The sequence below is a fragment of the Oryctolagus cuniculus genome, chromosome 15 (genome assembly GCF_051225735.1).
Source record: "Oryctolagus cuniculus isolate XC-2025 breed Fujian yellow rabbit chromosome 15, ASM5122573v1, whole genome shotgun sequence".
Lineage (NCBI taxonomy): Eukaryota > Metazoa > Chordata > Mammalia > Lagomorpha > Leporidae > Oryctolagus > Oryctolagus cuniculus.
In genome coordinates, this window is record NC_142881.1 from 78,480,834 (window position 1) to 78,507,607 (window position 26,774).

The following is a 26,774-nucleotide window of genomic DNA, read 5'->3' on the forward strand; positions in this document are numbered from 1 at the left end:
GATGGAATGTTTCAAGTAAGTTGAAGAGGGTGTGTGGAAGTCACAAAAGGTTATGAAAGAAATATTGGACATGCTAACTGCTGTTCTGGGGGGTGTCTATGCCATGTTCCAGGAAGAATGTTGTCTCTGGGTCAATCAGACTAGACAGGTACAAATGCAAATTTGTACTTTTCCTGGACAAAGCCAAACAGCTCCAGGACCAGGCCAAGCAGGGCTGGGATTTCTGGCCTGACATCTGATCACGGAAATCCTGGCTATTTCCTCTCCTTGGTCCAATAACTTCTGTAATCTTGATGCTTCTCTTTGCACCGTGTGTTTTTAATGCCCTGTTCATTTTGTCTCTAACAGACTAAAAGCTGTCGAACTCCAAATTGTCGTCAGACAAGGCTTCCAGCCCATTCCATTGGACGACCTGAGCAGACCTCTGGACCGAGCAGCACAGTCTTTCCAAGGCCACTGTTGCACACCATAAGACAAATAGCAAGAGGAAATACCCAAACCCCCTCAATGCCCATATGCCAGCTTTGAAGAACAGAAAACGGAACTCCATCCATAATCCCAAAGAAGAATTTTGGGTATTACCTCTTGAGGGTGGAATGTTAGGTAGGAAGTCAGTTATGAGCTTATGTGTGTGTGACATAAAGGCCTAAAGAGAAGACATCTATGTCAAGCACATGCTGCATCTCAAAGTCATCCTGATGGTGTTTCAGGGGCAGCCAGGTATTCACATCCTGCCCTGCCCCCTTCTACCTGATAACCTGCCATGTGGAGGTCCCCACCCCTTCTGCCTTACAAATCTTCCACAATCTCCCAGGTGCAGCCCAATATCTGCATCTCAAACACCCTGCTCCCTTCCTCCTGTCTGATAACATTTGCATCCATAAAGTCCTTTGTTTCAGACCTTCCAGAGAAAACTCAGGGAGAAGCTTCTTAACATTTGCAAAACTCAGGGAGAAGTTTCTTAACATTTGCAGCCAAAAAGCCCTTTGTTCCAAGAGGAACAGGTGGGGAAGTGAGACCCATCTCCTTACCCCCCCCCCCGCCCCCGCGCGCCTCAACTGGACTGCTCCCTCAGCCCTCTGCCTCTCTGCTGAGTCGCCCGCCCAGTGTGGCCAGGTGTAATCTCTCCACTCATCCATGTAACCTCACTACCCCCACCCAGTCCAAGGGACTGGGCACTCTCTCTCAGGTCCTGTATGGGGAGGTGCCCATCCGTCTTTACAGATGTCCCCACCCTAATAAACCTTGCTATTTTACCTCCCACAAATATATGTATATATATGTGTGTGTGTGTGTGTGTGTGTGTGTGTGTATATATATATATATATATATATATATGCAGGTAACCCAAGGAAAGTAAGAAGAGAAACAGAGAAATTAAATATAGAGGAAACAATACAATCGTTGTTTAGAACTTACTTGAATGCTAAGGCAACAATTGCCTTACATTTTAATAATGCAAATACAACCAATAAATGCAGAGATTGGCAGGGTGGGTTATTTTAAAGACAGAACTAAATATTGTTTGCAAGAAACTCACTTCATAGACCGTTTAAAGTCAAAGAATGAAAACATATACCATATAAACATTATTTTTTTAAACTACCAGTGGCCATATGTTATCAGATAAATAAAATTACCAGAGATAGAGGGACATTACATAATGTTAAAAGAATAACCCGGCCAGCATAGTGGCTCACTTGGCTAATCTTCTGCCTGCAGCGCCAGCACCCCGGGTTCTAGTCCTGGTTGGGGCGCAGGGTACTAGTCCCGGTTGCTCCTCTTCCAGTCCAGCTCTCTGCTGTGGCCCAGGAGGGCAGTGGAAGGATGGCCCAAGTGCTTGGGTCCCTGCATCTGCATGGGGGACTGGAAGAAAGCACCTGGCTCCTGGCTTCGGATCAGTGCAGCGCCGGCCATGGCAGCCATTGGGGGAGTGAACAAACGGAAGGAAGACCTTTCTATCTCTCTCTCTCTCACTGTTTATAACTCTCTCTCTGTCTCTCTCTCTCTCACTGTCTGACTCTGCCTGTCAAAAAGAAAAAAAAAGCAAAATAAAAAATAAAAAGAACAACCAATCAGGAAGACATAATGATTTGAAATGTAATGTAATGCACCAAATAATAGATCCTCAAAAGACCTGAAACAAAAATAGCTACAGATGAGAAGAGAAATACACAATGCTTCAACTCCAGTCCGGCTTGAACAGCCCCAAGTAATCTGACAGAATTAACAGAAGATCAACACGGATACTGCAAACACTCAAACAGGAATGCCTAATTGACAAATACTGACCACTCCCCCAACATTAGTAGAAAGTGTTCACTGGATAGTCACCATGATAGGCCATGTTCCAGACCACAAAAAAAAACTCAAAAAATTTAAAGGAGTGGATACATATAGTCTCTGCTCATAGTGGAATTGGACTAAAAGTAAATAATGAGAGACAAGAGGAAAATCTCAAAAAGTGGAAATTAATAACACACTTTATTTTTTTAACTTTTATTTAATGAATATAAATTTTCAAAGTACAGTTTATGGATTACAATGGCTTTTCCCCCCCATAATTTCCCTCCCAATCACAACACTCCCCTCTCCCGCTCCCTCTCCCATTCCATTCACATCAAGATTCATTTTCAACTATCTTTATATACAGAAGATCAATTTAGTATATATTCAGTAAAGATTTAATCAGTTTGCACCCACACAGAACATAAAGTGTAAAATACTGTTTCAGTACTAGTTATAGCATTAATTCACATTGGACAACACATTAAGGACAGAGATTCTACATGAGGAGTAAGTGCACAGTGACTCCTGTTGTTGACTTAACAATTTGACACTTATATTTATGGCGTCAGTAATCTCCCTAGGCTCTAGTTATGAGTTGACAAGGCTATGGAAGCCTTTTGAGTTCATGGACTCTGATCTTATTTGGACAAGGTCATAGTCAAAGTGGAAGTTCTCTCTTCCCTTCAGAGAAAGGTACCTCCTTCTGTGATGGCCCGTTACTTCTACTGGGATCTCACTCGCAGAGATCTTTCATTTAGGTATTTTTTTTTTTGCCAAAGTGTCTTGGCTTTCCATGCCTAAAATACTCCCATGGGCTCTTAATCCAAACCTGAATGACTTAAGGGCTGATTCTGAGGCCAGAGTGCTGTTTAGGACATCTACCATTCTATGAGTCTGCTGTGTATCCCAATTTCCATGTTGGATCATTCTCTCCCTTTAAATAGTCCATGAATAAAGCAGGAAGTCTCAAAGGAAAAGCTTTAGAAAATACACAGAACTGAATAAAAATGATCTGTAACCTATCAAAGTATATGCAATGCAGTTAAAACAGTTCTGATAAGAAACTTTAGAGCAGTAAAAGCTCACATGGAAAGAGTAAAACACAAGGCTGGTTTATCAACATATTTAATAAAATTGGTAAACCCTAGGCATAAATAACTAAATCAATAATAAAGAAGAGGCAAAGTGCCAATGTCAGAAATGACACAGAAGAAATTATTATGATAATGTAACTACTGAAAAAATAAAAGAGAATAATACAAACAACTTCATGCTCATAAATGTGACAAGTTGAAAAAAATGGATTAATTCCTTAAGACTCACAAACAACAAAAAGTCAACCATGACCAAATGGATAATCTGAATAGACCATTAACCATGAAAGAAGTGGATCTGTAATTTAGAAGCCCCAGGGGAAAAAAAAATCTCCAAGCCTTATTGATTTCACTGGAAAATTCTATCAAACATTTAAGGAAGTAAAACCAATTTACACAATCTCTTCCAAAGATGGAAGACAAAGGAAAATTTAATATATTTTATGAGGCCAGCACTGCCCTAATGCCAAAACCAGAGAAATATATACAGTAAAGTAATACTACATTCCTGTACTCCTCTGAACTTACAAGGGAAACTTCTGGAATCATGTACCGGCAAATACAATACAACAATGCATTAAAAGGTGTTGAAGATGGTGTGGTACTGACTGAGGACAGGCACACTGATTAATGGGCAGACTAGGGAACCTAGAAATAAATAGTCACAAATACATCCAAATGATGGATGATGAAGGTCCAAAGTTACAGAGAGAGAGGAGAGGCAGAGAGAGAGAGAGGTTTCCCATCAGTTGGTTCACTCCTCAGATGGACGCAATGGCCAGAGCTGTGCTGATCTGAAGCCAGGAGCCAGGAGCTTCTTATGAGTCTCCCATGTGGGTTCAGGGGCCCAAGGACTTTGGCCATCTTCTACTGCTATCCCAGGCCATAGCAGAGAGCTGGACAGGAAGCAGAGCAGCCGAGACTCAAACCAGTGCCCATATGGGATGCTGGCACTTCAGGCCAGGGCACTAACCTTCTGTGCCACAGCACTGGCCCTTATGAGTATTTTTCAAATAAATAACCATGAAGCAATTATATATCCACAGGCAAAAAAAATTCAAACTTTATAGTTTATGAGCTAATTAATTCAAAATGCATTGTAGATTTAAATGTAAAATGTAAATACATAAAACTTTCAGAAAAAGACAAGGCAAAATATTTGGGATGTGTGAATAGGCAGAATTCTGAGACTTTATACAAAAAGCAGAATCTATAAAAGGAAGAACTGAGAAGCTGAACTTCACCAAAATTTAAAACCTGACCTTCTCAAGAATCCTTAACGGAGAGTGAAGACAACGATAGCATGCAATGGAATATTTGCAAACCACAGATCCAATGAAAGACTGCTATCAAGAATAAGAACTTTCAAAACTCATCTGTAAAATGTAAGCAATCCAATTAGAAATATAGGCAAAAAAAATTTGACAGAAATTTCCCTGAAGAAGAAATCCAGATGGCAAATAAGCACATGAAAAATGCTGAACATTATTGGTCATTAGGGAAGTTCAAATTAAAACCATTATAGGATATCCATGCATAATAATTAAAATAAAAATAGTGCTAACACCATATGCTGTTGAGGATGTGAAGAAATGATCTCTTATGAAACTGGAGTATAAGATGATGCAGCTATTCTGGGAAACTGTCAGGTTGTTTTTTTTTTTTTTTTAAAGATTTACCTATTTATTTGAAAGGCAGAGTTACAGAGACAGAGGGACACACACACACACACACACAGAGAGAGAGAGAGAAAGGGAGAGAGGGAGACAGAGACAGAGAGAGAGATGTCTCATCTGCTGATTCACTCCCCAAATGGCTGCAAAAACCAGGGTTGGGCCAGGCCAACACCAGGAATCAGGAGCTTCATTCAGATTGCCCACATGGGTGCAGGGGTACAAATACTTGGGCCATCTTTCACTGCCCTCCCAGGCCCATTAGCATGGAGATGGGTAGGAAGTGGAGCAGCTGGGACAGGAACTGGCACCCACATGGGATGCCAGTGCTGCAAGCAAGGGCTTAACAGGCTATACCACAATTCCAGTCCAATATTTGTGTTTTTTTTTAAACTAAATATGCATATGACTCAGCAATTTCACTCTTGGGCATTTTTCCCAGAAACCTTGTACACAAATATTCTAGGAAATTTTATTTATAATAGTCTGAAACTTCAAAGCATCCTGGTATCCTTCAGTGGGTGAATGGTTGAGGAAACAGTAAAACATCCATTGTATAAAACACTACTCATCAATAAATGGGAGAAACTATTGATGCATGCAACAATTTCAATTCATCTCTAGGAAATTATGCAGAGTAGAAAAAAGTCACAGAAGTACACTACTATATGATTCAATTTATGTAACTTTTCTTAAATGACAAAATTATAGATGTGGAGAATAAAACAGACCACTGTCTCAGCAGGGCAGGGAGACATGAAAGAAGTAGGTGTGGGTATAAGAGAGCAGTATGAGGGCCAGGCATTGTGGTGTAGAGGGTTAAACCGCTGCCTGTAATGCCAAGATCCCTATGGCTACCTGTTCTAGTACTGGCTGCCCCACCTTTGACTCAGCTCCCTGCAAATGCACCTAGGAAAGCAGTAGAAGGTGGTCCAAGTGCTTGGGGCCCTGCACCCATGTGAGAGACCCAGATAAAGCTCCTGGTGTGTGGCTTCTGCCTGGTCCAGCCATGGCCATTTCAGCCATTTAGGAAGTGAACTAGTAGATAGAAGTGCTCTCTCTCTCTCTCCCTCTCTCCTTCTCTAACTCTTTCTCTTTTTCTCTCTGTATAAATCTGCCTTTCAACTATTTTTTTAAGTGAGAGCAATTTGAGGACCTTTTCAATAACTACTTTGTGTCTTGATTGTGTTGGTGGCTACCTCCACTTACACATGATGAGTGGAACGAAATGCACACACAGTGACACACATGAATAACACTGGGGAAATGTGGCTCTGTCACAGATTCCTGCACTGTTATTAATGTCAGTATCCCTGTTGTGTTATTGTTCAATAGTACCATAAGATGTTGTCAGAGGGGGAGACTGAGTAGAAGATATACTATATCCCTCTGCATTATTTATTACAAATACATATGAACTGTGTTAATCTCAAAATAGAAGTTAAATTTAAAAAATAGTATTCTAAAAAGGAAGAAAAATTAGAAGGTCTCAACCTTAGCAAATATTAGAACTTATTATAGGATATTAATCAAAAGACTATGGTGTGGAATTTATACAAAAAATAGAAATGAGCAGAATCAAAAAGGAAAAATCAATCTTGATCAACATTATTTATCACACTAAGGGGAATAAAAATATAAATAACAGTATCTTGATCGATACAAAATAGCCTTTGACTAAATATAATACCCATTCTTACAAATTTAGCAAAGCAGGAATTCAAGACAATTTTCTTCTCTCTCTCTCTCTCTCTCTCTCTCTCTCTCTCTCTCTTAAGATTTAGGGAAAGAAAAAGAGAAAGGTCTTCCATTTGTTGGTTCACTCCCCAAATGCCCACAACAGTGGGAGCTGGGCTGATCCGAAGCCAGGAGCCAGGAGCTTCTTCTGGATCTCCCACACAGGCACAGGGACCCAAGAATTTGGACCATTTTTCACTGCTTTTCTCAGGCCACGGAAGAGAGCTGGATCAGAAGAGGAGCAGCAGGGACACAAACCAGCACTCATACGGGATGCTAGTGCTACAGGCGGAGGCTTAGCTCACTGCACCACAGGCCCAAGAGAATATGTTTCTTTTTTAAAATATTTATTTTGTTTGTTTCAAAGGCAGAGTTACAAAGACAGGAGAGAGAGACAGAGATTCCATCCACTGGTTCACTCCCCAAATGGCTGCAACTGGCTTGGTTGGGCCAAGCTGAAGCCAGGAGCCTGAAACTCTATCTGGATCTCCTATGATGGTGGCAGGGACCCATCCACTTGGGCCATCTTCCACTGGCTACCAGATGCATTAGTAGGGAGCTGATTGAAACAGAGCATCTTAGACTGGAACATGGTTTATATGGGATGCTGGCATCACAGGCAGTGGCTTAACCCATTGTGCCACAACACTGGCCCCAAATTTTCTTAATCTTAAAAAAGAATAAGTTTGGGCACAAAAGTTTTGAGATTTGTGCATAAGTTTCCATAATACACATTTCCACTTCTGAAAGACCCTTGTATGCACAGATTTTAAAAGTTTTCCCAACAACTTATCTTTTAATCCTATTTTCTGCAAACTTTGAAATACCCTTTTAAGTACAAAATGATCCCTTATCCATGTCCTAAATGGGGCACATGCGTCACATGAGCTGAGAGAGGAGTTTTGCCATTGCTATGTGTTCATCTGAGTCTGAAACTTCAATCACAAGAGGCCCATGACACAGAAAGGCTAAGCCACAGCCAACTCCCTGGGACATACCCTTCGTTGATAAAACAGACACACAGAAAACAGCCACCTCACTCCTGCCACTTGCTACTGTCTTCCTGGGTATGGCCGTTACACCTGCCACAGCTCTCCTGAAATTGGGAGGTTACAAAATGCCCTGGGCCCTTGAGCTGGTAGATGAGCATCTTTACTGGCTGTCCCTGAAGCTACCCAAGATCCAAGCCTTAGTGTTTCAGCCACCTGAGGGAGGTCAGGACATTGCTGCAGACAGACACATTCTAAAGATAGGCAAGAATGAAGCAAATTTACGCTGGGAGAAAAATAAATAAGAGTGTAAAGCACCAAGACTAAGATTATGCAAAAATTAGTCACCATGGGACAAAATGTGATGTTCAAGCCAGTGGGGCAAAGAGGATGTACTGTGTAAATAATCAGGGTAGCAACTGTCTGGTACACAACATCCAAGCTAAGTCTAAGTCATTGTGTCACAATTATAGGTCGATGGAAGATTTCACTAAAAGATAAAACCATAGGAATAACTGGAAGAAAGCATGGGTAAATACTCTTAGATGTGTGTATATATATATATATATATATATATATATAAACATGCAAAAAAAAAAAACTAAAGGGATGAGAAACAATCACACAATCAAGTTATGACCAGCTATGCCAAATACTTGCACAAGAAGAATTAAGAAAAGTAGGATTGTTATTTTGTTTCCAGATGAGAAGAATAACAAAATAGAGGCATGACCTACCATGGTGTTTAGAAAAATTTTTCATTTTTAGTATACACTCTGTTTTTGTTATTCATTTTCAGCTGTTGATGTGTCTTATATGATTTTAATTCTCAAGTTACATGGTTATTAAATCTTTATCACTTAAAAATATTAGATGTCATTAATAAAAACATCTTTAAAAAAACAAAGTAAAGCAGAAATTATAAAAAAGATGTCCTAAAAATGCAAACGTGGAAAAACATTACAAATACTTCAACTAAGTACTGGACCCTATCAAAATTTAAACGCCTTTATGAGAAAATACTGTTCCTAATTCAAGGGCAAATAATGTACAACAACAGACTATTTGACACAACTATCAATTCTATTCTGAAATGAAAGCTATATGCACTGACAAGAAAAATTTCATCCCCAATATCAACATGCAAAGGATGTAGATTACACTATAATTCACAAATGGCCAATGACTGTATTTTTAGGTACAATGTCACAAGCAATGCAACTTCATTAGCTTTTTCTACATACTGCTACAAATTAGCAAACATTTTTAATCTGTCAATCAGTTTTCTGAGCACCAACCGTAATAATTATCTCTGTATACTATTAGTGGATATGAAAATTAATGAGCCTGGTACATTGTGGCTCAGAGGGTTAAGGTGCTGCTTACAACACCTGCATCCCATATCCAAGTGCTGGTTCTAGTCCCAGCTGCTCCACTTCTGATCTCACTACTTGCTAATGCACCTGGGAAAACAGCAGAGTACAGTCCAAGTATGGGGTTCCCTGCCACTCACATGTCCACTTCTGATCTCACTACTTGCTAATGCACCTGGGAAAACAGCAGAGTACAGTCCAAGTATGGGGTTCCCTGCCACTCACATGAGAAACCCAGATGGATTTCCAGGCCCCTGGCTTCAGCCTGGCTATTGTGGCCATTTGAGGAGTGAACCAGTGGATGGAAAATGTCTCTCCCTTTCCCTCTCTCTCTCTCTGTTGCTCTGCCTTTCAAATAAATAAATGTTTAAAAAATTATAGAGCTTTTCTATAATCAGTTTGAAAATATGTACCAAGTGCATCAACAGAATTATTATCCTTGGTTTGGCAATTCTACTTCTTATAAAATAAAATAAATATAGATATAATTAAGATTTTATATATTTGGGATTCCATTATGGCACCATTCTGGAGTGATATGCCAAGATATTCATCACATAGGAAGCTAAAATAAAGGACGTTTCCCTGTAAGTTGAGATATGCACTTCCACTAAAAACTCATCGCTGTAGAGAATAGTTAAAGAAATGAGGAAATACTCCCAATATAGCCTTAAGTGGGAAAGTCTGCATACAAAATGTGTGTTCGATAAATAGCAACTGGATAAATATACAGATCTCTCTGCAGGTACGGTGGGGAGAAGACATAAAATGCACCAGGAATGCATGCAGAATTTATTTCTTGGTTGAGAGATTAGAACTGACGTTTATATTCTTCTTTTCATTTATCTGTATTTTCCAAACATTCGACTGGAAATGAGAATGCCCGGATGAAATGATCCTCAGAATGAAATACTCCATTGCATCTTTGCTTCCTGCCCTTCCTCTGAAGATGTAGCCCTGTTTGTTTTGCTGCTCAGCTCTGTCAAAAGCAGTTCTTGCGCAAGGGTTCCAAATGGTTGACATTTTACTCGGGGAATACGCTGCGAGAATGTTAATCCATGAGGAGACTGAAGTTTATGAGTCCTGTGCAACTCACTGTGCACAGCCAGGGGTCTCTCTGGGAGCAGCTTAATAGAGACACGGCACCCCTCAGGCACTGCCGGTCGCCTGCAGCCACAAGGCGAAGCGTCACTACCAAAGACAGCCTGCCCTGTGCAGGGCAACCTGGCCTCATGGCGTGGAACTTCTGCACCCGCCAGGGTGGGGATGATTTGTAACGCACAGTGGCAGGTCTGGGAGAGTATGTTAATGACGCACTTCCAAAGGCCAGGGAGGACCGGGGTCCTATGGCGTGGCAATCACCGCATGATAAGCAATTAGGACTTGGAGAATGATCCGCAGCCACAAGGCCCACCCGGGGACATGACATCAAGTCGGGCATTTGATTCCTGTCCAAAACCAACTTTCATGAAGAATCAAAAGCGACAGAGAAGACCGGAGAGGCATCTTCAACTAGCAAAGGAGAATGCAGCTTTCTCGTTGCCCTAGGTAATTTGCTGGAATGGAGAGGCTGAGCCAAGGGCAGCAATAAAATTCAAGAATTCAGCAGGCTGTGGGGCCAATGGGTGGGGACCGTGCATGGTGCCCCAAGGCTGGCTGGCTGCCAGGAAAGTGGAAGAGACTGTGGAAAGTGGGCTAGGGGAGTGAGACACCATCTCGAATTCAGAAAGGATGCTTGGGCTGCTGTGCTACACACACACATACACACACACTCACAGGAAGTCTGCCTTCCAGCCCCAGCATGGCCACATGCTCCTAGCACTGCATAATTGCATAATTGGGTCTTTTCAGTCTCTGTGCCTCAGGTTCCCAAAGGGAGTTGTGCAGAAAACCATGGAGATGCTGGGGACGGAGACAACTGTGGCAGGAGCCTCGGGGTTCCCTGCAACCACTACACATGTGCTTCCAGGACTGTTAGTATATGCAGGTTCTCGTGAGTCCCTGCTTGGCCAAATTTTGTAGAGCTGGAGAAAAGCAGGCACGTCCCGGACTAAATACTTCCTCGGCCTCTCTTGGTACCATCTCGATCCTCCATAAAAAGGAGCAAAAAGCAGCCGTGGTCTCTCCTGCCACACCAGGCTGGCATTCATTCTGGACACGAGACAGAAAGCAAATGCACAGGTGATCTGGGTACTCCTGCTGCCTGTTTCCCCCTCTCTGGCCCCAGGAGACCCACTGTCTTCTGCTGCGCCCACAGTCAGGTGGCTGCCTTGTGGGAAATCAAACTCAAGAGGCCTGAAGGCAGCTGGCAATTTTCCCAGGGTTTTACTGAACCGGGGACCTTGTGTTTGGGGAATGGAATGGGTCTCCCAAGCTGGTGTCATTAGGGCAGAAAAGGGTCATACAAACGTGTTTCCTCAGGACTGTTAATGGAGTCTCAATCCAGGCAAGTCTGCTTGGACATTAAAGGACAACTGTTCTTCTTCTGCGGATCATCCCAATAGCAAAACAGTCGTGAAAATAAAATCCCACCAGGCTGAGGCTCCCCGGATCCCTCAGCCCTCAGTTTTCATGAGCCTGAGCCGTAGGCACCTGTTTCCAGGTGTGGAAGGCCTGGGGGCTCTGGCCCAGCACAGGGCTTGGTGATCCCAGCTGTGCCTGTCAGGGCTGCATGAAGTGGGCTTTTGCACTTGGTGTGGGGAGAAGTTCAAGCCCAAGGCCCTGTAAAGCAGAAGGCTTGGTTCTAGGGCCTACCTGAGTGTCTCTGCTCTGGCAGTCTGGGGTTGAGAGGTTTAGTGAGGGCCCTGTGGGTTCCAAGTGCTGCCCAGGGTCATCACGCTGACTCACAGACCCCTCCATTCCACAAGCAGCTCACGGCACCTGCATCTTCCATCTGAGGAAGGTTCAGAGAGGAGGTGTGGCTGCAGAATCTCAGGAGAGGCAGGCCCAGCAGCGACACAAAGGCCCCTGAGCCAATGAGACAGCACACATCTAACGGACTTTTATACACAGTGGGCGCACAGTAGCTCCTGCTCCACTCTCCTGTCCCGCACCAAACAGCTGCTGAGACTCCTCCCTCTTTGAGGACTCCACTACCACAGATCTGTCCCAGCTCATGTCCCGTGTGAAGGACATTTGCATGGGCAACCTCACAGGACCCTCCTCTGGGGATTGCTGTCTGCTCAAAGGGAGTGGAAAGTCCTGGAGCGCTCATCACACTTCTGAGAACATGAGTGTCCCAGAGGAAGGCGCACACCCTTGGCAGGATGGATGCCGGAGAACGCCTTCGAGAGCCAGAAGTGACTCTGCTGCAAATCCTGCCCTGGTGGCAGGCTTGTGCCGGGCAGCTCCAAGTACAACCCTGAGACCACTACCACTGTTCCTGGAGCTCCCCAGCAAGCCGGCGACACTGACCTTTGGTTTTGCCATCTGGCACTCCCTCCACAAGAACGCATTTCCTGGATGCAATCATTTAATTAGCATTTGCCCAGCGCCCTGCATCGAAAGACGATCACACACGCCTTCCCGCCCATGAGAGGGCTGAGTAACCCACAACTTCCCGGTGCCACTTCATCTAAAATGTCTGGGTGACTCACCCTCCCCGAGGGCCCCTCCAGGGCACTTACTTTGAGAAAATATCCATTTGTTCCCCAAGCGAGATGATTCCTCTTTACATGAATTTTAAAGAAACTCCTTGGTGTTCATTTGGTTGTGTTTCCCATGGTTCTTGTTCAGTTTCTGCACGGGATCTGCATCATCTCTGTGCAGCACTCTTGACCCTGGCCCGCAGGGCAGCACTCAGCAGTCGGAACATGGGGCCTTCGAGTAGCTCTGCATCAGGGGCCACTTCACGGGGGGCTCCTCCATAGCTGATCTCGGCACTGCCTTTTTGTACTCAGCACTCTAACCCTACCCCCAGATCTGCCACTCATCCTCAGCTGCTATCTCTTACGGGAGCATCCTTTAAGTCACACCAATTTCCCAGCATCCTCCACCAGGAACCCCAGCTCAGCCCCACCTTGAAAGCCTGTCCCATGCCTGTGATGCTCCCCCAGCCCCATCCGAATCCCCTCCCTTGCTTGATCCTGAACCACACCCCCTACCCAGTTCTCGATGCACCCTGGGCCTGAATCACAAACATTGGCTATGGCAAATCCCATGCCCTGCTTCCCAGATAACTTCTCCTTCACAGCCATAAGCTGACAGGCACACAGATAACAAGCGGGATATGCAGTTATTAAGGGAAGATTTTAAAATGACAAAAGGAGACGTTTAAAATAAAACCCTCTTGAAAATCAGCTTCCATTGCAACTCAATCACACACAGACCTCCTGCTCAGAAGCTCCTCAAACTGGAGATTCTGGCTCCTATTGGCTTCGGGGGTTTTGAGGACTGTTGCCTTGGTAACAAGGAAGGCCCAGACACCTGAGACAGGAAGTGGAGGCCACTGCAGCTGCCCTTCTCAGGCACCTGGAGTGGGCAGTCTGGGGCCAGGCAAGGGGCTTGGGTGTCAGAAATGAGGCAAAGGAAACTCCCCCACCCCACCCCACCCCAGCCAACATCCATGGGAACCTTGCAGTTAAAGCCGAGCTTCATGAAGCAGGTGGGCAGCAGGGAAGGAGCCAGTGGGCAAGGCCTGATTGTCCCTAACCCTGGAGGAACACTCAGGGATGCAGGCAGTGCCCATGTACCGTGGCAGATGGGAATGGTCACTTCAGCAGGGTGCTGCACTCTGCAAGCTCCTTACTCTCCTCAGTGGTAGACAGAACTCCTCTCTGCACTGGCTTCCCTTGACCAGGTGGGAGTCCCAGTGCAAGCTGATTTCTCTTGCAGAGATGACTCTGTCCAATGCTGGCCACCCATCTGCAGCCCACAGCCCGAGCTGCAAGCTTTGGGCATCCCTAGAAGGCATCACAGGCCAACCCGGACTTCCACTGACAGAGTAGGACCCCTGGCCCTCCAGGATGTTACTGGGTAGTCATCAACCCCCACGATGATGCCACCCGTGCAGTGCTGAGTTCTGAAATGTCATTGACCCTTGTGTGTCAGCATTTGTACCACAGCCAATTACTGAACCTCCTAGCACTTACACGATCAACCTACAACTCTGTCTTCCAGTACATGATGAGCTGGGTGTTCCCCACCTGCCCCATCACACAGGGGCCTGGTGATTCCAGCCCCTCCCTTGGGAGCCAGTCCCCTGCCTCTGACATCACCGATGAGCCTTGCACACTCTTTTTGCTCTACAGCTCTCACCAGCTCCATACACACCTCCTTTGGCCCTGGTCCTCCAGGAGCAAACCAAGGAAGTCTCCCAACTGGACTCTCAATACCCAATGTCACTTAACCCTTACCTGCTCCTCCACTGCCCCTGGCCAAGCCAGGAGGCCAGGCTATGGGGCTCTTGATGAGCATCTCCCAGGTATTGCCATTAGTGAAGACATCATCCTCCCAAGGGTGTAGAAATGTGTGTGTGTGTATGTGTGTGTGAGAGAGAGAGAGACAGAGAGACAAAGAGAGAATGAGTGTGGGACTACGTAACCCTGTGCCTGCACGTGTGTCAACCAGTGAATGTTTTCATTCTTTCCTGAGAAGCTAGAATCCCTGTGGGCCATTTAGATCATGAACACTCTGTCTCTAGCCCTGACACACATATGGTCCTCCTGCATCCAAGCCAGCTGCGTTGGCCAGGCCCTGGGGTGGCAGCCACAGCTCCCACCTGTACAGAACTATGGGTCCACAATGGCTTGCTGTGAGAGTGACCAGCCCATCTGATGTCAATGTTTGGATGATTATCCCAGCCCCTTGCCATGTGGACCTGCTGGTCCCCGATCTTACTGACTTTGGCATCACAGTCCTCCCCTCTGGGGTGTTGGGAAGGGTCCCCACTCTGAGTTAAAAGGCCACTTAATGATACTGTTGATCCTGAACAAACTGTCCTGCAGCTCCAAGAGGAAAAACAAGAGGCAACATTTCACACTGCCCAGTCTGCCACCTGCATCAGCATCCAGTTAGAGCCGGGCCTCACCTGAGTTACTCAGCGAGCCCATTCCTCACTTCCTCATGGCTCCAGCACTCCCACCTCCCACCCTCCTTGCTGACCAGTGTTCCATCTGTGGCCCTGTCTCATCCTTGGATCTGGAGGAAGCTCTGACTGTAACCTATATCTCCTGCTTCAGCCATGATTCATACTCGCTATCCACTCTGCTGATTCCACCACACTGGGGAATCACACTGCCCCTTCCAGCTTCCAGGTGGCCCTACTGGTTCAGGGAGCAGGGCCTAGTTGCTACCAGGGGCCCTTGCTGTACTCAGAGAGTGCACAAGCAATGCTGTTTATTTAGAAACATCTCTGCTTTCTCTCCAGGATGCCCCATAACGCTAGCCTCAACACCATGAGTGGCAGAGGGGATTTCTGTTCCAGCTCCCACTTGCTGGGGACGCAGGGCCCACACAGCTTTCACTGTCTTCGATGGTACTGCAGTAGGAAGATTGGGAGGCAGGGAGCCTCTAGCTTACCTTGCGCATGTCTTTGCCAAATGTCTCGCTATAGGTCGTGCCCAGGATTTCAAACTGGACATAGGGATTCGAGCTGTCCTCGCGAAACTCCATCACCCCTGTGAGTCCAGTGATGTGGCCCTGCAGGAGACAAGGACAGATCACTGAAGGGTGGGCAGTCTCAAAGGTTAGGAAGCACAAAGAATGCAGCCACCAAGACAGGGCCTGGAGGAGGGCAGCCTGTAACAAGAACAGTCTTTTGCAGACCTGGGCCATGGAACAAAATCAGTACTTCCCAGGCCACCTGCTTGCAGGGGACATCCCCAAAGACTTGTCTTCATGTTGTTCACGTTGTCATATGTGAGAAGACCCGGCTATGAGCCAAGCACTGTGCAGGACTGACAGCTTGAGTCCCGACTTTCCTGAGTGTTAATGCTTTCTTGCAACCTGATCCATGGACTCCATTTTGCAAGAGGAAGTCACAGGGCAACAAGAACCCACAGGTCAGGACCTTGGGGGTGAGGACCAAGAGCCCACAGGTCAGAAGCATGAGTGTGGGAAGGGAAAACCCAGCTCTAGTCCACCAGGCATTGCCACATGGGCCACGTTGGCCAAGTCATTGTCCATCTGCCCGCTCCAGGCTGAAGTCAGTCAGGCTCACATGATAGAGCCTGTGGGAACTGAAGGAGAAACGACATCCAAAACCCAGTGTCTGACACAGCCTGGCTGTCATGAACTGCCCCCCTTGCCTTTGCTCCCAAAGCGGTAGCAGGCAGTGGTGATTTAGTGAGCTGGGGCAGGCCTCTTCTCTCCTCAAGCCTGCGGAGGGGGCTTCAGCAGCCTCCCTTCTGTGAGCCTGGAGAGTTCCAGAGATTGCACTGGCCCAGGAAGAGGCCTGGGCTCTGCTGTGGGCTGTAGTAGATTCAAACCAACATCAGAACCTGCTCTCTGCTACTGAAACCACACACAGTGTATGGTGAACAAAAACTCCAAACACTATGGATTTCCCTAAATGCTCCTCTGAAGCCTCGGAAAGCCAATTCACTCAAACACGTCTTGCATGGATTTCTGAGTTCACTTTATATCCAGGCTCCAGCACATGGGGCATTTCACTAGCGTAGAGGACACACACACACACACGCACATACACCAAGGACCTATGGCAGGGCCCAGTGAAACTACCTCTCCTATGCAGAGAGGCAGCCTGTGTGGAGGGGTGTCTGACAGGCACAGCACAGAGAGCTGCCTTCAGAGTCTGCTTACCCATAACCTTGGCAAGCTCCTGCATCTCCCTGAAGACCAAGCTCCTCATGTTAGCATGGAGATAATAATAAGAACAACACTATCCATGGGCCCCAGGTCAACCAGCCTTCAAATGTTACAATAGGAGGACTGATCAGAAGAGAGGCCTGGGAAGGCCCCTCCTGGGATAGCCACCCAGAGGGCCCAGCTTCAGGCTGGCTGCAGGATGGGCAAAGACTTGGGGTGTGAGGAGTGGCCCTGGCTCCCACCTTGGTCTGGAAAGGTGTCCCCATGCACACACCTTTTTGATGGTGTCCAGCATGGACCTCCCTCCGTTCCACGGCTTGGTGGACTTCCGTATGCAGTTGAGACTCGCCATGCTGTGCCACTTCCGGTCCTCCAACTTCCTGTGAAAGGCGTTGGCCAGCATCAGAACACTGTCATACAGGTAGAGGTTGGAGATCTGCAAAGACAGAGGAAATGAAATGCCTTTGGCTCATGCGTTCCCAGAGATGGGGAGAAACCAGCAGAAAGCTGGGGTGGTGCAGGACACCGACCCTAAGATACGGTCCCCAGCACTGAGGTGTGGCTTCCAGGTGTTCATTCGACAGCCCAGGCAGGTGCTGAGATGCTGAGTAGGATAAGGCTTATCCCTGCATCAGGTATGAGAGTGGGAGGTGGATTTGTACAACCTGAGGAAGACCAGCAAGATAAGCACCATGACTGAGACATGCACCTGGGCAAATGACCTGCTCAGGTGATGAGGGATGAGCAGTATAAAGAGGGCCCAGCATTTGCATCAAGGTGCAAAGGGGCAGGGCCACTTAGGGCAGCACCTACCAAAATTTCTATCAAAGAACCAGGTAGTAAAGACTTGGGTGCTGCTGTCTCTGTTGTAATCACTCAACTCTATTGTTAGTAACCTGACAGCATCCTGGATAAGACATGAAGGGGTAAGCACAGCCATGGGTAATAAGATGCTATTTATCAAAATGGCCTGTGTGCTGGGTACACCCCCATGGCCTCAGTTGGCCAAACTCTGGGTCAGAGGAACTGAAGGCAGTTCAAGATCAAGACTGTCAACAGGTAGAGCAGAAGGGATGGGCAGGATCCACAGGCAGGCAGGGCCAGGGCCAGGCAGAGCCATGGGGGTGGGGGCTGTGTGCTGAGGACTAATAAGGTGACTTCAGGAAGAAGGTCGCCACTGGTGGGTCTGTGCCCAAACAGCTGCTGATCAACCTGGCCTCAGAAAAGACCATTCTGGAACCCCAGAAGCAGCTCTGGGCTCCTGGCTTTGGCTGGGCCCAACCCTGGCCATTGCAGCCATTTGGGGAGTGAGCCAGTGGATGGACAATCTCTCTCTCTCTCTTTTTCTGTCTCTCCTTCCCTCTGTGTAACTCTGCTTTTCAAATAAATAAATAAATCTTAAATAAAAGACCACTCTGGTCTCAGGATGGGCCGAGGAGGAGAAGCTGGAAGAATGCTTGCAGAGCAACCCTCCTGTGCATCCGGGGGTGACTGCGATGGAAGACTCCTGTCTGGAGGGGTAGGAAGGCCTACACCTGCCTGCTCATGGCTCAGCAAGAGCCTAGCAAGGAGGAGGGCGCACTTGTTCCCAGATGTCACCTTCACGCCATCTCAGCCCTCAAGGAGGCATCGGAGGAGGAGGGAGTGGCCTGGGAGAGTTAACGTCCACCCACGGTCAGGTTAGGGCCCCTTGTTTCTAACTGTTGCATAGACAATGGCCAGCAAAGTGGGTCACAGGGACCAGTATCTGAACACCTGAGCAGCAAGGAGCCTGCTAAAAATATTTCAGGAAAACAAAACCCACCGGATAGAAACAGGAGACTATGTCAGCCTCACAGGAGGTCTGGGAAGATCAAATACGCTCCTTGGAATACAAGAAGTCTCCCCTTCTGCTCCCACCTCTCCTTCCTCAATGTGTTCCCTTGCCCCCTACACCTCCATGCCTCCGTCTCTGCCTGCACTTCCATCCCCACGCGTCTTACTCTGGATGCTGCAGGCAAGAACGTGGTGGTGGAACTCATCCCCCACAACTGAAGCTGCAGTCAGGGTGGGAGGGGGAGCACAGGACGGGGCACAGGACATCAGACACATGGGCTCTGCCCTGTCCATCCAGTCGCTCATGCTAGCCCTCCAGAGCCATTTCCACAGGGGCACATCCAAGCAGAGCCGACCGCTTTCCCTGGAAGTCTCCTCATGGGCAGGACATGGCTAAAGAGCTGTGTCCCATCTGTCACTGTCCTGTGCTCTTGCTGTGCCTGCTGCAAGTGTGAGAAGTGGGTGGAGGGTGGGTCGATGCTCAGGAGGTGGCCAGATCTTGCCTGGGTGACTGACCACAGCTCACCGAAACATGGGAAGCAGCAAAAGCAGTGACTGGGCTCATCCTTGTCAGGTGTCAACTAACAACAGAGAGGAAGTGTTCCCACCAACAGGCACCCACTCCCTGTCTGCATCATGACAGAATCATATCCTGGCCTCCTTAGGGTGGGAGACTCATTCGCCTCAGGGAGCAGGGATGGCCCGTGCCCTGCCCCCCCCCCCCCAGTGCTTGGGAGCCCCCACTGATGCACAGCTGCCTTCCCTCTCTGGAACACAAGCAGAATGGAGCTTTCAGTAGAAGGGAATACGAACCACTAAGAGGTAGCTTTGGTTTTCTTTTCTCCCAAAGAATAACTCAATGCTGAGAGTCCTTGACAAAGTGAAGATGTCTGTTCTCAAGATATACGCGGATCTCGCAGGCACCCACTCACTGCGAGGACTATTTATCCAGCCCAGACCTTTCGACCCACTCACACCCCCATTCACGCACTGAGGGCAGGACTCATAGCACCTCTGCTGTGGCCCAGACAAACACCCAACATAAGGTACCTTTTCCCCTCCAGCACTTCTAGCCACAGTGAATTAAGGTACTCAGCAAATGTATGAATGCAGAATATGACTAAGAAAGGCCAGAGGAAGCCCTCAGTCCTCCCACAAGTGTGTCTGCTGTAAAGAATGAATGCATTCCAGCTCAGAGGAGCAGGCTGGAGCAATGCTCTTTTCCAAGCACAGATAGACCCTGCTCACCACCACCCCCAGATCTCCCTGAGCACACCCTCTTCTGCGCATGCATTCTGCACTGTCAGTTCATGAATGTGCTTACCTCATCAATTGTTGAGTTCCCTAAGGGCTGTCTCTAGAATCCAGCACCAACCAAGGAACATGGCGAGTGCTTAACATGCATTTGACGAATGAATTCATGGAAGATACACATAATGCAGGAACAGTGGATGGATGGGTGTGTGGGTGGACAGCTGGGTGAGTGGATGGATGAATAAATGGATAGCTAACTAGATATAGACAAATAGACAGATACATGGATAACTGGATGGATGGATGGATGGATGGATGGATGGAAGGACAAAAATGTGAGTGGATGGGTGGGTGAGTGGATGGATGAATAACCAGATAGGTAGGTAAATAGATGAGAGAATGATAGAGGGATGGATGAATAGATAGATATAGGTAGATATATAGATATGTGAGTAGGTGGGTGGATGGATGGATGGACAGACAGATGGATGGTCTGACCTCCTGCTTAGAAGACACACACTAACTGTATTTCACAACAACAAAAATATACAAAACAGACAGGAAGAAGAAAAGATTGACTGCCTCAAACTTTGACTTGGGTGGAAGACTCCTTTTCCGAAACAGCAATTAGCTTCTCATCAGAGCCTACTTGAAAAGCCTTCTAGCTCCTCATTGGAACTTTTTCTATCTACTCTACTCACCCCTTCTCCTTCTCCTTCTCCTTCTCCTTCTCCTTCTCCTGGTAATACACTGTCTCCATATTTGTCCCTGCCTTGGGCAGAAGCTAAGAGTCAGTGTTGATCTGTGGATCTGCCTTTGGCCCCCAACCTCAGCATCATCACTTAGGTAACCTACTTTGTGCATTCTGACTTTGGCTTATGGTTCACTGGTGGAGATGCAGCAGGTGGGGACGGCATTGCCTTCACAATCCGGTTGTCTGGGGAAAAGCTGCTGTGGGGATGAGATCAAGAGAAGATGGGAGAATGGCTCTCTAGACCCTCTCCATAGCCTGGTAAACTTAAGGCTTTCCTTAGGGCAGGTGGATGAATACAGTGTCAGAGCTTGGTCATACCAAGCCCCCAAGACAGTAGGGGTGGTCTTGAAGGAGAGAGGGCCCCAGCTGCAAGAATACTCACTCATCACCTGTCACAAAGAGTCAACAGCTTAGGCTGGGGTCATGGACCACAGGGAGAGAAAGGAGCCTGGCCTGAAGGAGTCTTGCCTCCCTCCTTCCCATCTCAGATAAGACACAGCATATAGCTCATGAGCAAAGATCAGCCAGACAGGGCAGATACTGTCTAGTTAAACCTCAGCCCATGAAAATGAGAGCCAGGGATAGGACCACCTGGGAACAGTGCTGCACAAAGTGAGAGGAGGGAAACGTGCCTCTTCCCAGGTCACAGTCAAGTTGAAAACCAAAAGAGAAGTCAAAGTGTCAAGGCCAAGGGCTTTGACTGCAAAGCAAGACTTAGAACCAAGTCAGAGACACCAGGAGTGAAGTCAGGGGAAGAGGAAAGGGGCAAGAGTCTTTCTGGGAGCCTGTGGGCTCTGTGCTAAGTGAGGAGAGAGCTGGCTGGTTCACTTGGCCACTCCAGAGACATATGCCAGCTTGTAAGTCCAGTTCCCCTCTCACTCTTTATGATACAGTATGACTCACACTGCCATACATGCAGCATAGGAGGGTGGCCCAAGAGCTTTGCCAGCCTTGCTCCCTGGAGGACCCCCAGTGCATGGATACAGCACACACTGAGTCAGTGTTCACTGAATGGGTGAGTTACATCTCCTGCGCCTACTTGTTTAGTGACCCTGAGCAAGCCATTGAAGACTCTCAGACTTATCACAGCAAAACACAGTGTGACCAGGGCCCTGGGAAGGCGCAGACAGCAGCCCTGGTTTACTGCCCCTGTGAATTGCAAATGACACATTGTCATTTTTGGAGAGAGCAGAGCTAGAAAGGAATGCAAAGGGCAAACAACAGACCTAAGCGGCCCCTGACTTCAGAGTGGGTGAGCCGAGGGCTTATCGGGGAAGTCCGCATGGGTGAGGCACACAGAATGTGGAGTTACTGGGAAGATGAACTCAGATCTGGCAACAAGATCTTCTCCCTCTTTCAAAGTGTGCAGGAGTCATGTCTGGATTCTGCAGCTTGTGGATCAGAAGGCTGACAAAGAAGCCATGCTAAGCACTAATCCCCAACTCTATGTGCAGTCTGCTCACCTGGACACCTGGGCATGCGTCCCTGGCCCCCTCCCAGTCCCAGCACAAAGCCACAGCTGTCACTGGTCCCGGGTTTGTCAGGGCTGCACACCCTCAGGTGCCATGGGGCTGCCCTTTGATGGGAAGGTGATAGCACTCCCTGAGGCGTTCCACGGAACGGAACAATGGAGGCAGGTGCAGTGTGTATGTATCCAGGCTCCTGAGAGTGAGCTGCACGACCCACTGCACTCGAAGGGCTACTTGGCATAGTTGATTCTGCAATGAGACCACCCAGGTGTGCAGGGTAGGTGAGGAAGGCAGGCAGCACATGGTGAGAACAAGGGTCAGCCGTCACCCTGCACCTATAACTCTGTACATAGTCACCTGGACCTGTCCCCTGTACAGGCTCAGGGGTTACAGTCCTGGGGAAGTCCTTGGTGACCTCTTTAAATGATCACCTCCCACTGCCATAGCATGGTTCAGCAGCCTCCTCTCTCCCTAGGGAATTGGTAACGGCCACTTCCCTTGCTCCCAGCCTCAGACCCTCCCTCTGCACCCTGCACAATCACCTTTCTCAGATGCACCTCCTGCCAGATCACAGCTCCTTTGATTTGCTTCCCAGCATTTCTTGCCTCTCGTCTCTTGGCTCAAGCACAGTGAACTCTGCCCCTGCTCCACCAGGCCTCTGGACTTTTGTATGTGCCATTCTCCCTAATCAGAACATGCTACAAAATGGAACTTCAAAGTCCCAATTTCAGAGCCCATGCTGTGGCATAGTGGGCTAAGCCTCCACCTTTGGCACCAGTATTTCATATGGGCACTGTCTGTGTCTCAGCTCCACTTCCGATCCAGCTCTCTGCTATGGTCTGAGAAGACAGTACAAGATGGCCCAAGTCCTTGGGCCCCTGAATCCACGTGGGAGACCCAGAAGAAGCTCCTGGCTCCTGGCTTTGGATCAGCTCAGCTCTGGCTGTTGTGGCCATCTGGGGAGTGAACTAGCAGATGGAAGACTTTTCTCCGTTTCTCTCTCTCTGTATCTCTACCTCTCAAATAAATAAAGTATTTTAAAAAGTCCCAATTTCAGGGGTAGAAATTTTGTGAAGCAGTTAATTTTCATTGGAGACCTGCATCACACACTGTCCTGGGTTCAAGTCCCAACTCCACTTCTGCTCTAGCCTTCTGCTAATGTGTACCCTAGGAGGTAGCACCTGGATTGAGCTCCAGGCTCCTGGCTTCAGCCTGGCCCAAACTGGGCTGTAATGCAAATTTGAAGAGTGAACCAACAAATGGAAAATGTCTGTATGTATGTTTCTGTGTATCTGTCTGACTTTCAAATAAATAAAAACAAATAACTATTTTTTTAAAGTCCTAATGTTGAGGGGCTGGTGAGAATTAAGAGAACATTTGTGAATGATTTCACGTAAGAACTGGCATGGCATGAAGAAGTGATTAAATAAGTGGCTGTGGATTCATCAAGGTTGAATGACTAGTTCTACAGCTGTTCATAGGAGGACACACCCAGGTAAAGAGATGAGGAGGTATTTGCAAAGCAACATCCCTTCTAGAAGACAAGCGATGGCAGACAGAAGCTGACTTGGGAGCAACAGAGGAGCCGGATGCGCACACACACACACTCCGTGGGAGCTGTCCAGCTCCTCTCAGAAGCCAGCACTGTTTTAGCATGGGATGGGAGCGTCCAGCCGCACTGTCACTCCCTCACACAGAAGGCAGAGACTCAGCCAGGAAACAGGAAGCAGAGCATACATTTCTGAGAGGCAGAGGAGAGAACTAAGCCATGAGCACTTGTTGGGGGCTTGCAGCTCTTTGGAAACCCAGGAGACACAGCTGGCTGTTGGACAGAGACCAGTCACGGACATAAGCACCAGTGACAGGAAACCAGGTTGGATTTTTTGAGTTTGAGCCAAAAATCCCATATCAATAACTATATTTTATTTAGGAGAACACCTTGTGTCAGCAAGAGCAAAAGAAAGATGGTTAAATTGATCTTTATGAGAAAATAAGAATTTAGAGTCAAGATGCAGAGGGAGCAGATGAGGATGGAGAAAGAAGCCAGCCAGGTGGAGAGGCAGGGAGCCCTGGGGCACAGGAGCAAGGCTCAGCAGCAGGGCTTGGTCCACAGAGACAGTCTGTGCAGCTAGGACCCCCACCACGCCCCTACCCCTGCCACCAGGGCTCCTGGCAGCTCTGAGACACAGAGGCCGACTCAGCTTGGGCCACTATAACAAAACACCACTGACCTAGTGACTTATAAACCGCAGGAGTTTACTCCTCATAGTTCTGGAGGCAGAAGGTGAGCACCCAGACAGGGGCAGGATCATTGTCTGATGAGAGCCCCTTTCCTTCCTGGATCGTGGATGGCTCCCTCTTGCTGGGTCTCCAAGCAGTGGAAGAGGAGGACTGTGGCCTCATCAGCCCTCTGTGGGCCTTTGGCCCCTCCAGGAGGGCTCCCATCTTATGTCCAAATCACCCCTCCAATGTCCCACCTCCCAGTACCATCACCTTGAGAGTTAGGTTGCAGCTTATGACCCTAGGGAGGACACAGCCTTCAGAGCACAGCAGGTGATCTGTGCATGTGGGGATGGGGGTTTTGTTGATAGGATTTCCCATCTGGGCAGGTCCAGGGCAGATGCTCTGGTCAGTCACTGAGTCCCCAGAAACAGAATCAGGACCAGGAATAAAAAATATGAGCCCCCATAAAATGGGCAGAGCTCCTGGGGACAGCGATTAGTTTCCAAGCCTATCCGGACATCAGCAGGCTGAGACCTCTGCGTGTCCCCACCAGACGGCAAAGGAGAGGTCTCCACAGTACAGCAGGGTGCATGGATGCGCAGCCAGACTGTCAGCCTCCCAACACTCCCAGCATGCTTGTGGGCTCCAGGGTAAGTCTGAGACCTCAGCAAGCCTCACTAGATGCCATGCTGTGGGGCCCAGGGATTCTTGTGTACCTGCTGTATCAAGGTAAGGACAATTCTTGGGAAGATGAAGTAAGTGCGGGCCAGCATCAAAGCCTCAGGACCAGCTGCACCTTGCATCAGTCCATTGTCTTCCCCTGCACTGAAGCCGGTGATGCGGGAAACAGTCTCACTGAGAAAGGCCGCATTTCCTTTGGGTTTCTGGACAGCCTGATTTCCCCCTCCCTCCATCATTAATCAAGCAAAGTGGCCTCTTCAGGGAGACATCAAAGAGACAAATGGCAGGGACTGACCTCTGAGCAGACCCTCAGACCAGCTCTGGTCAGCCCCCAAAGTCAAACAAGCCGCTGACAGAGGGTCCAGCTAGGAGCACAAGCTGATGTCCAGATGCCACAGCTTGAGGAATCCGTCCCCAGGCAAGAGTTCTCTGCCAAACTGCTGCTGGTCCACCTGTCCTGAGAGAGCGCACCATGGCCAGGCCTTGGGGAGGGAGCAGGTGGTGGCAGAGGGCAAAGGGGTTGCAAAGGCCAGATCTGAGCAGCGAGTTTGCTGAGGGGAGAGGGGCATCTGCCCAGAGCAGAGGCTCTCTGGGCTCAGGCAGCCCCCTTGCAGCCAGCGTGGTGAGCAGGTGCACCCGAGGAGACCACCTGTGCAATTGTGTCTCTGACAAAAGCTTCCCTTTCTCCTAGCACCTGTATGGGTCTTAGGGGTTAAGGAAACTATTGAGAGTGACATGAAATCCAAGGTAGCTCTGTGTGAGCGAGGAAGCTGCAGCAGGAAGGCGTCCGCTGACAGGTTGACAGAAAACCTTGCAGTCTGGGAAGAATACAGAAAGCCTGGAAGAAATCGTGATGTGTAGGGCAGGGAAGATGGGGCCTGCTTTAATGGAGTGCGCCTGAGGGAGGCGTGATTCAGCCAAGCCATTCAACAACTGTGAAATGCTCAGGGAGCATTCCACAATAACACCACCACGTTAACCCACACAGCTTAACCCAGGCATCATCGGGCTCCACAGTGACCAGACAACAGGGCTTACATCATTAGCCTGTTATCCCCCCGGGGAGAGAACATCTGAATGCTGGTGGGGCAGCAGTGCAAGCAGGAGCCCTGAGGAACTCACTGGGCAATGCCATGTTCCAGAGACACAGTAGTAACAGATTCTCCAAGTGCAGCTGCCCCTGCCTGTGAAATCATAGCAAAGTCACAGGGTTCTCAGGGATCGGTTATCACTTTTATGACTCACTGAGTCAGACAAGCCCTAAACGGACTTGTCAAAAAAATTCAAGAATGAGAAATGCCCAGATCAGACAGTGCTGGGTATGGAAAAATAAACAGCAGCACTGCGTGTTGGCAAATGCCAGACTTCTGGAGCTACTAGAAGCTACTTATTTAGGTATCTTTCTCTCTGCTAAACAGGGACCAAACTGATTTGCTGTAATAGTGCTTGGTTGGCTACAGAACACAGCAAGCCCTGACCACAGGCCTAATAGGGGAAGATGGAGTCTCCAAGGTCAACTCAGCAGCAAGGCAAGAGACGAATGCGCTTCCAAAAGTGCCCTGTTCTTGATGGTCCTCACAGAGAAGTATCATCCCAGGAGCAGCCATCCGGGAGAGGAGCTGAAGATGGACTAGAGAGCTCCATTTCCAACAGGAT

At 48.0% G+C, this 26,774-nt stretch overlaps 1 protein-coding gene across 2 annotated transcripts in view; it reads right to left on the minus strand.

Annotated features, from left to right (window-relative positions):
* GRID1 (glutamate ionotropic receptor delta type subunit 1) overlaps window positions 1-26,774 on the minus strand; it is a 760,175-nt gene that overhangs the window by 260,824 nt on the left and 472,577 nt on the right. For both annotated transcript variants that reach the window (XM_070057983.2, XM_070057984.2), the window contains exons 7-8: window positions 17,197-17,358; window positions 15,675-15,794 (exon numbers count right to left, since the gene is read on the minus strand). In XM_070057983.2, the coding sequence (XP_069914084.1) occupies window positions 15,675-15,794; window positions 17,197-17,358 (282 nt within the window). The remainder of the gene's footprint in view (window positions 1-15,674; window positions 15,795-17,196; window positions 17,359-26,774) is intronic.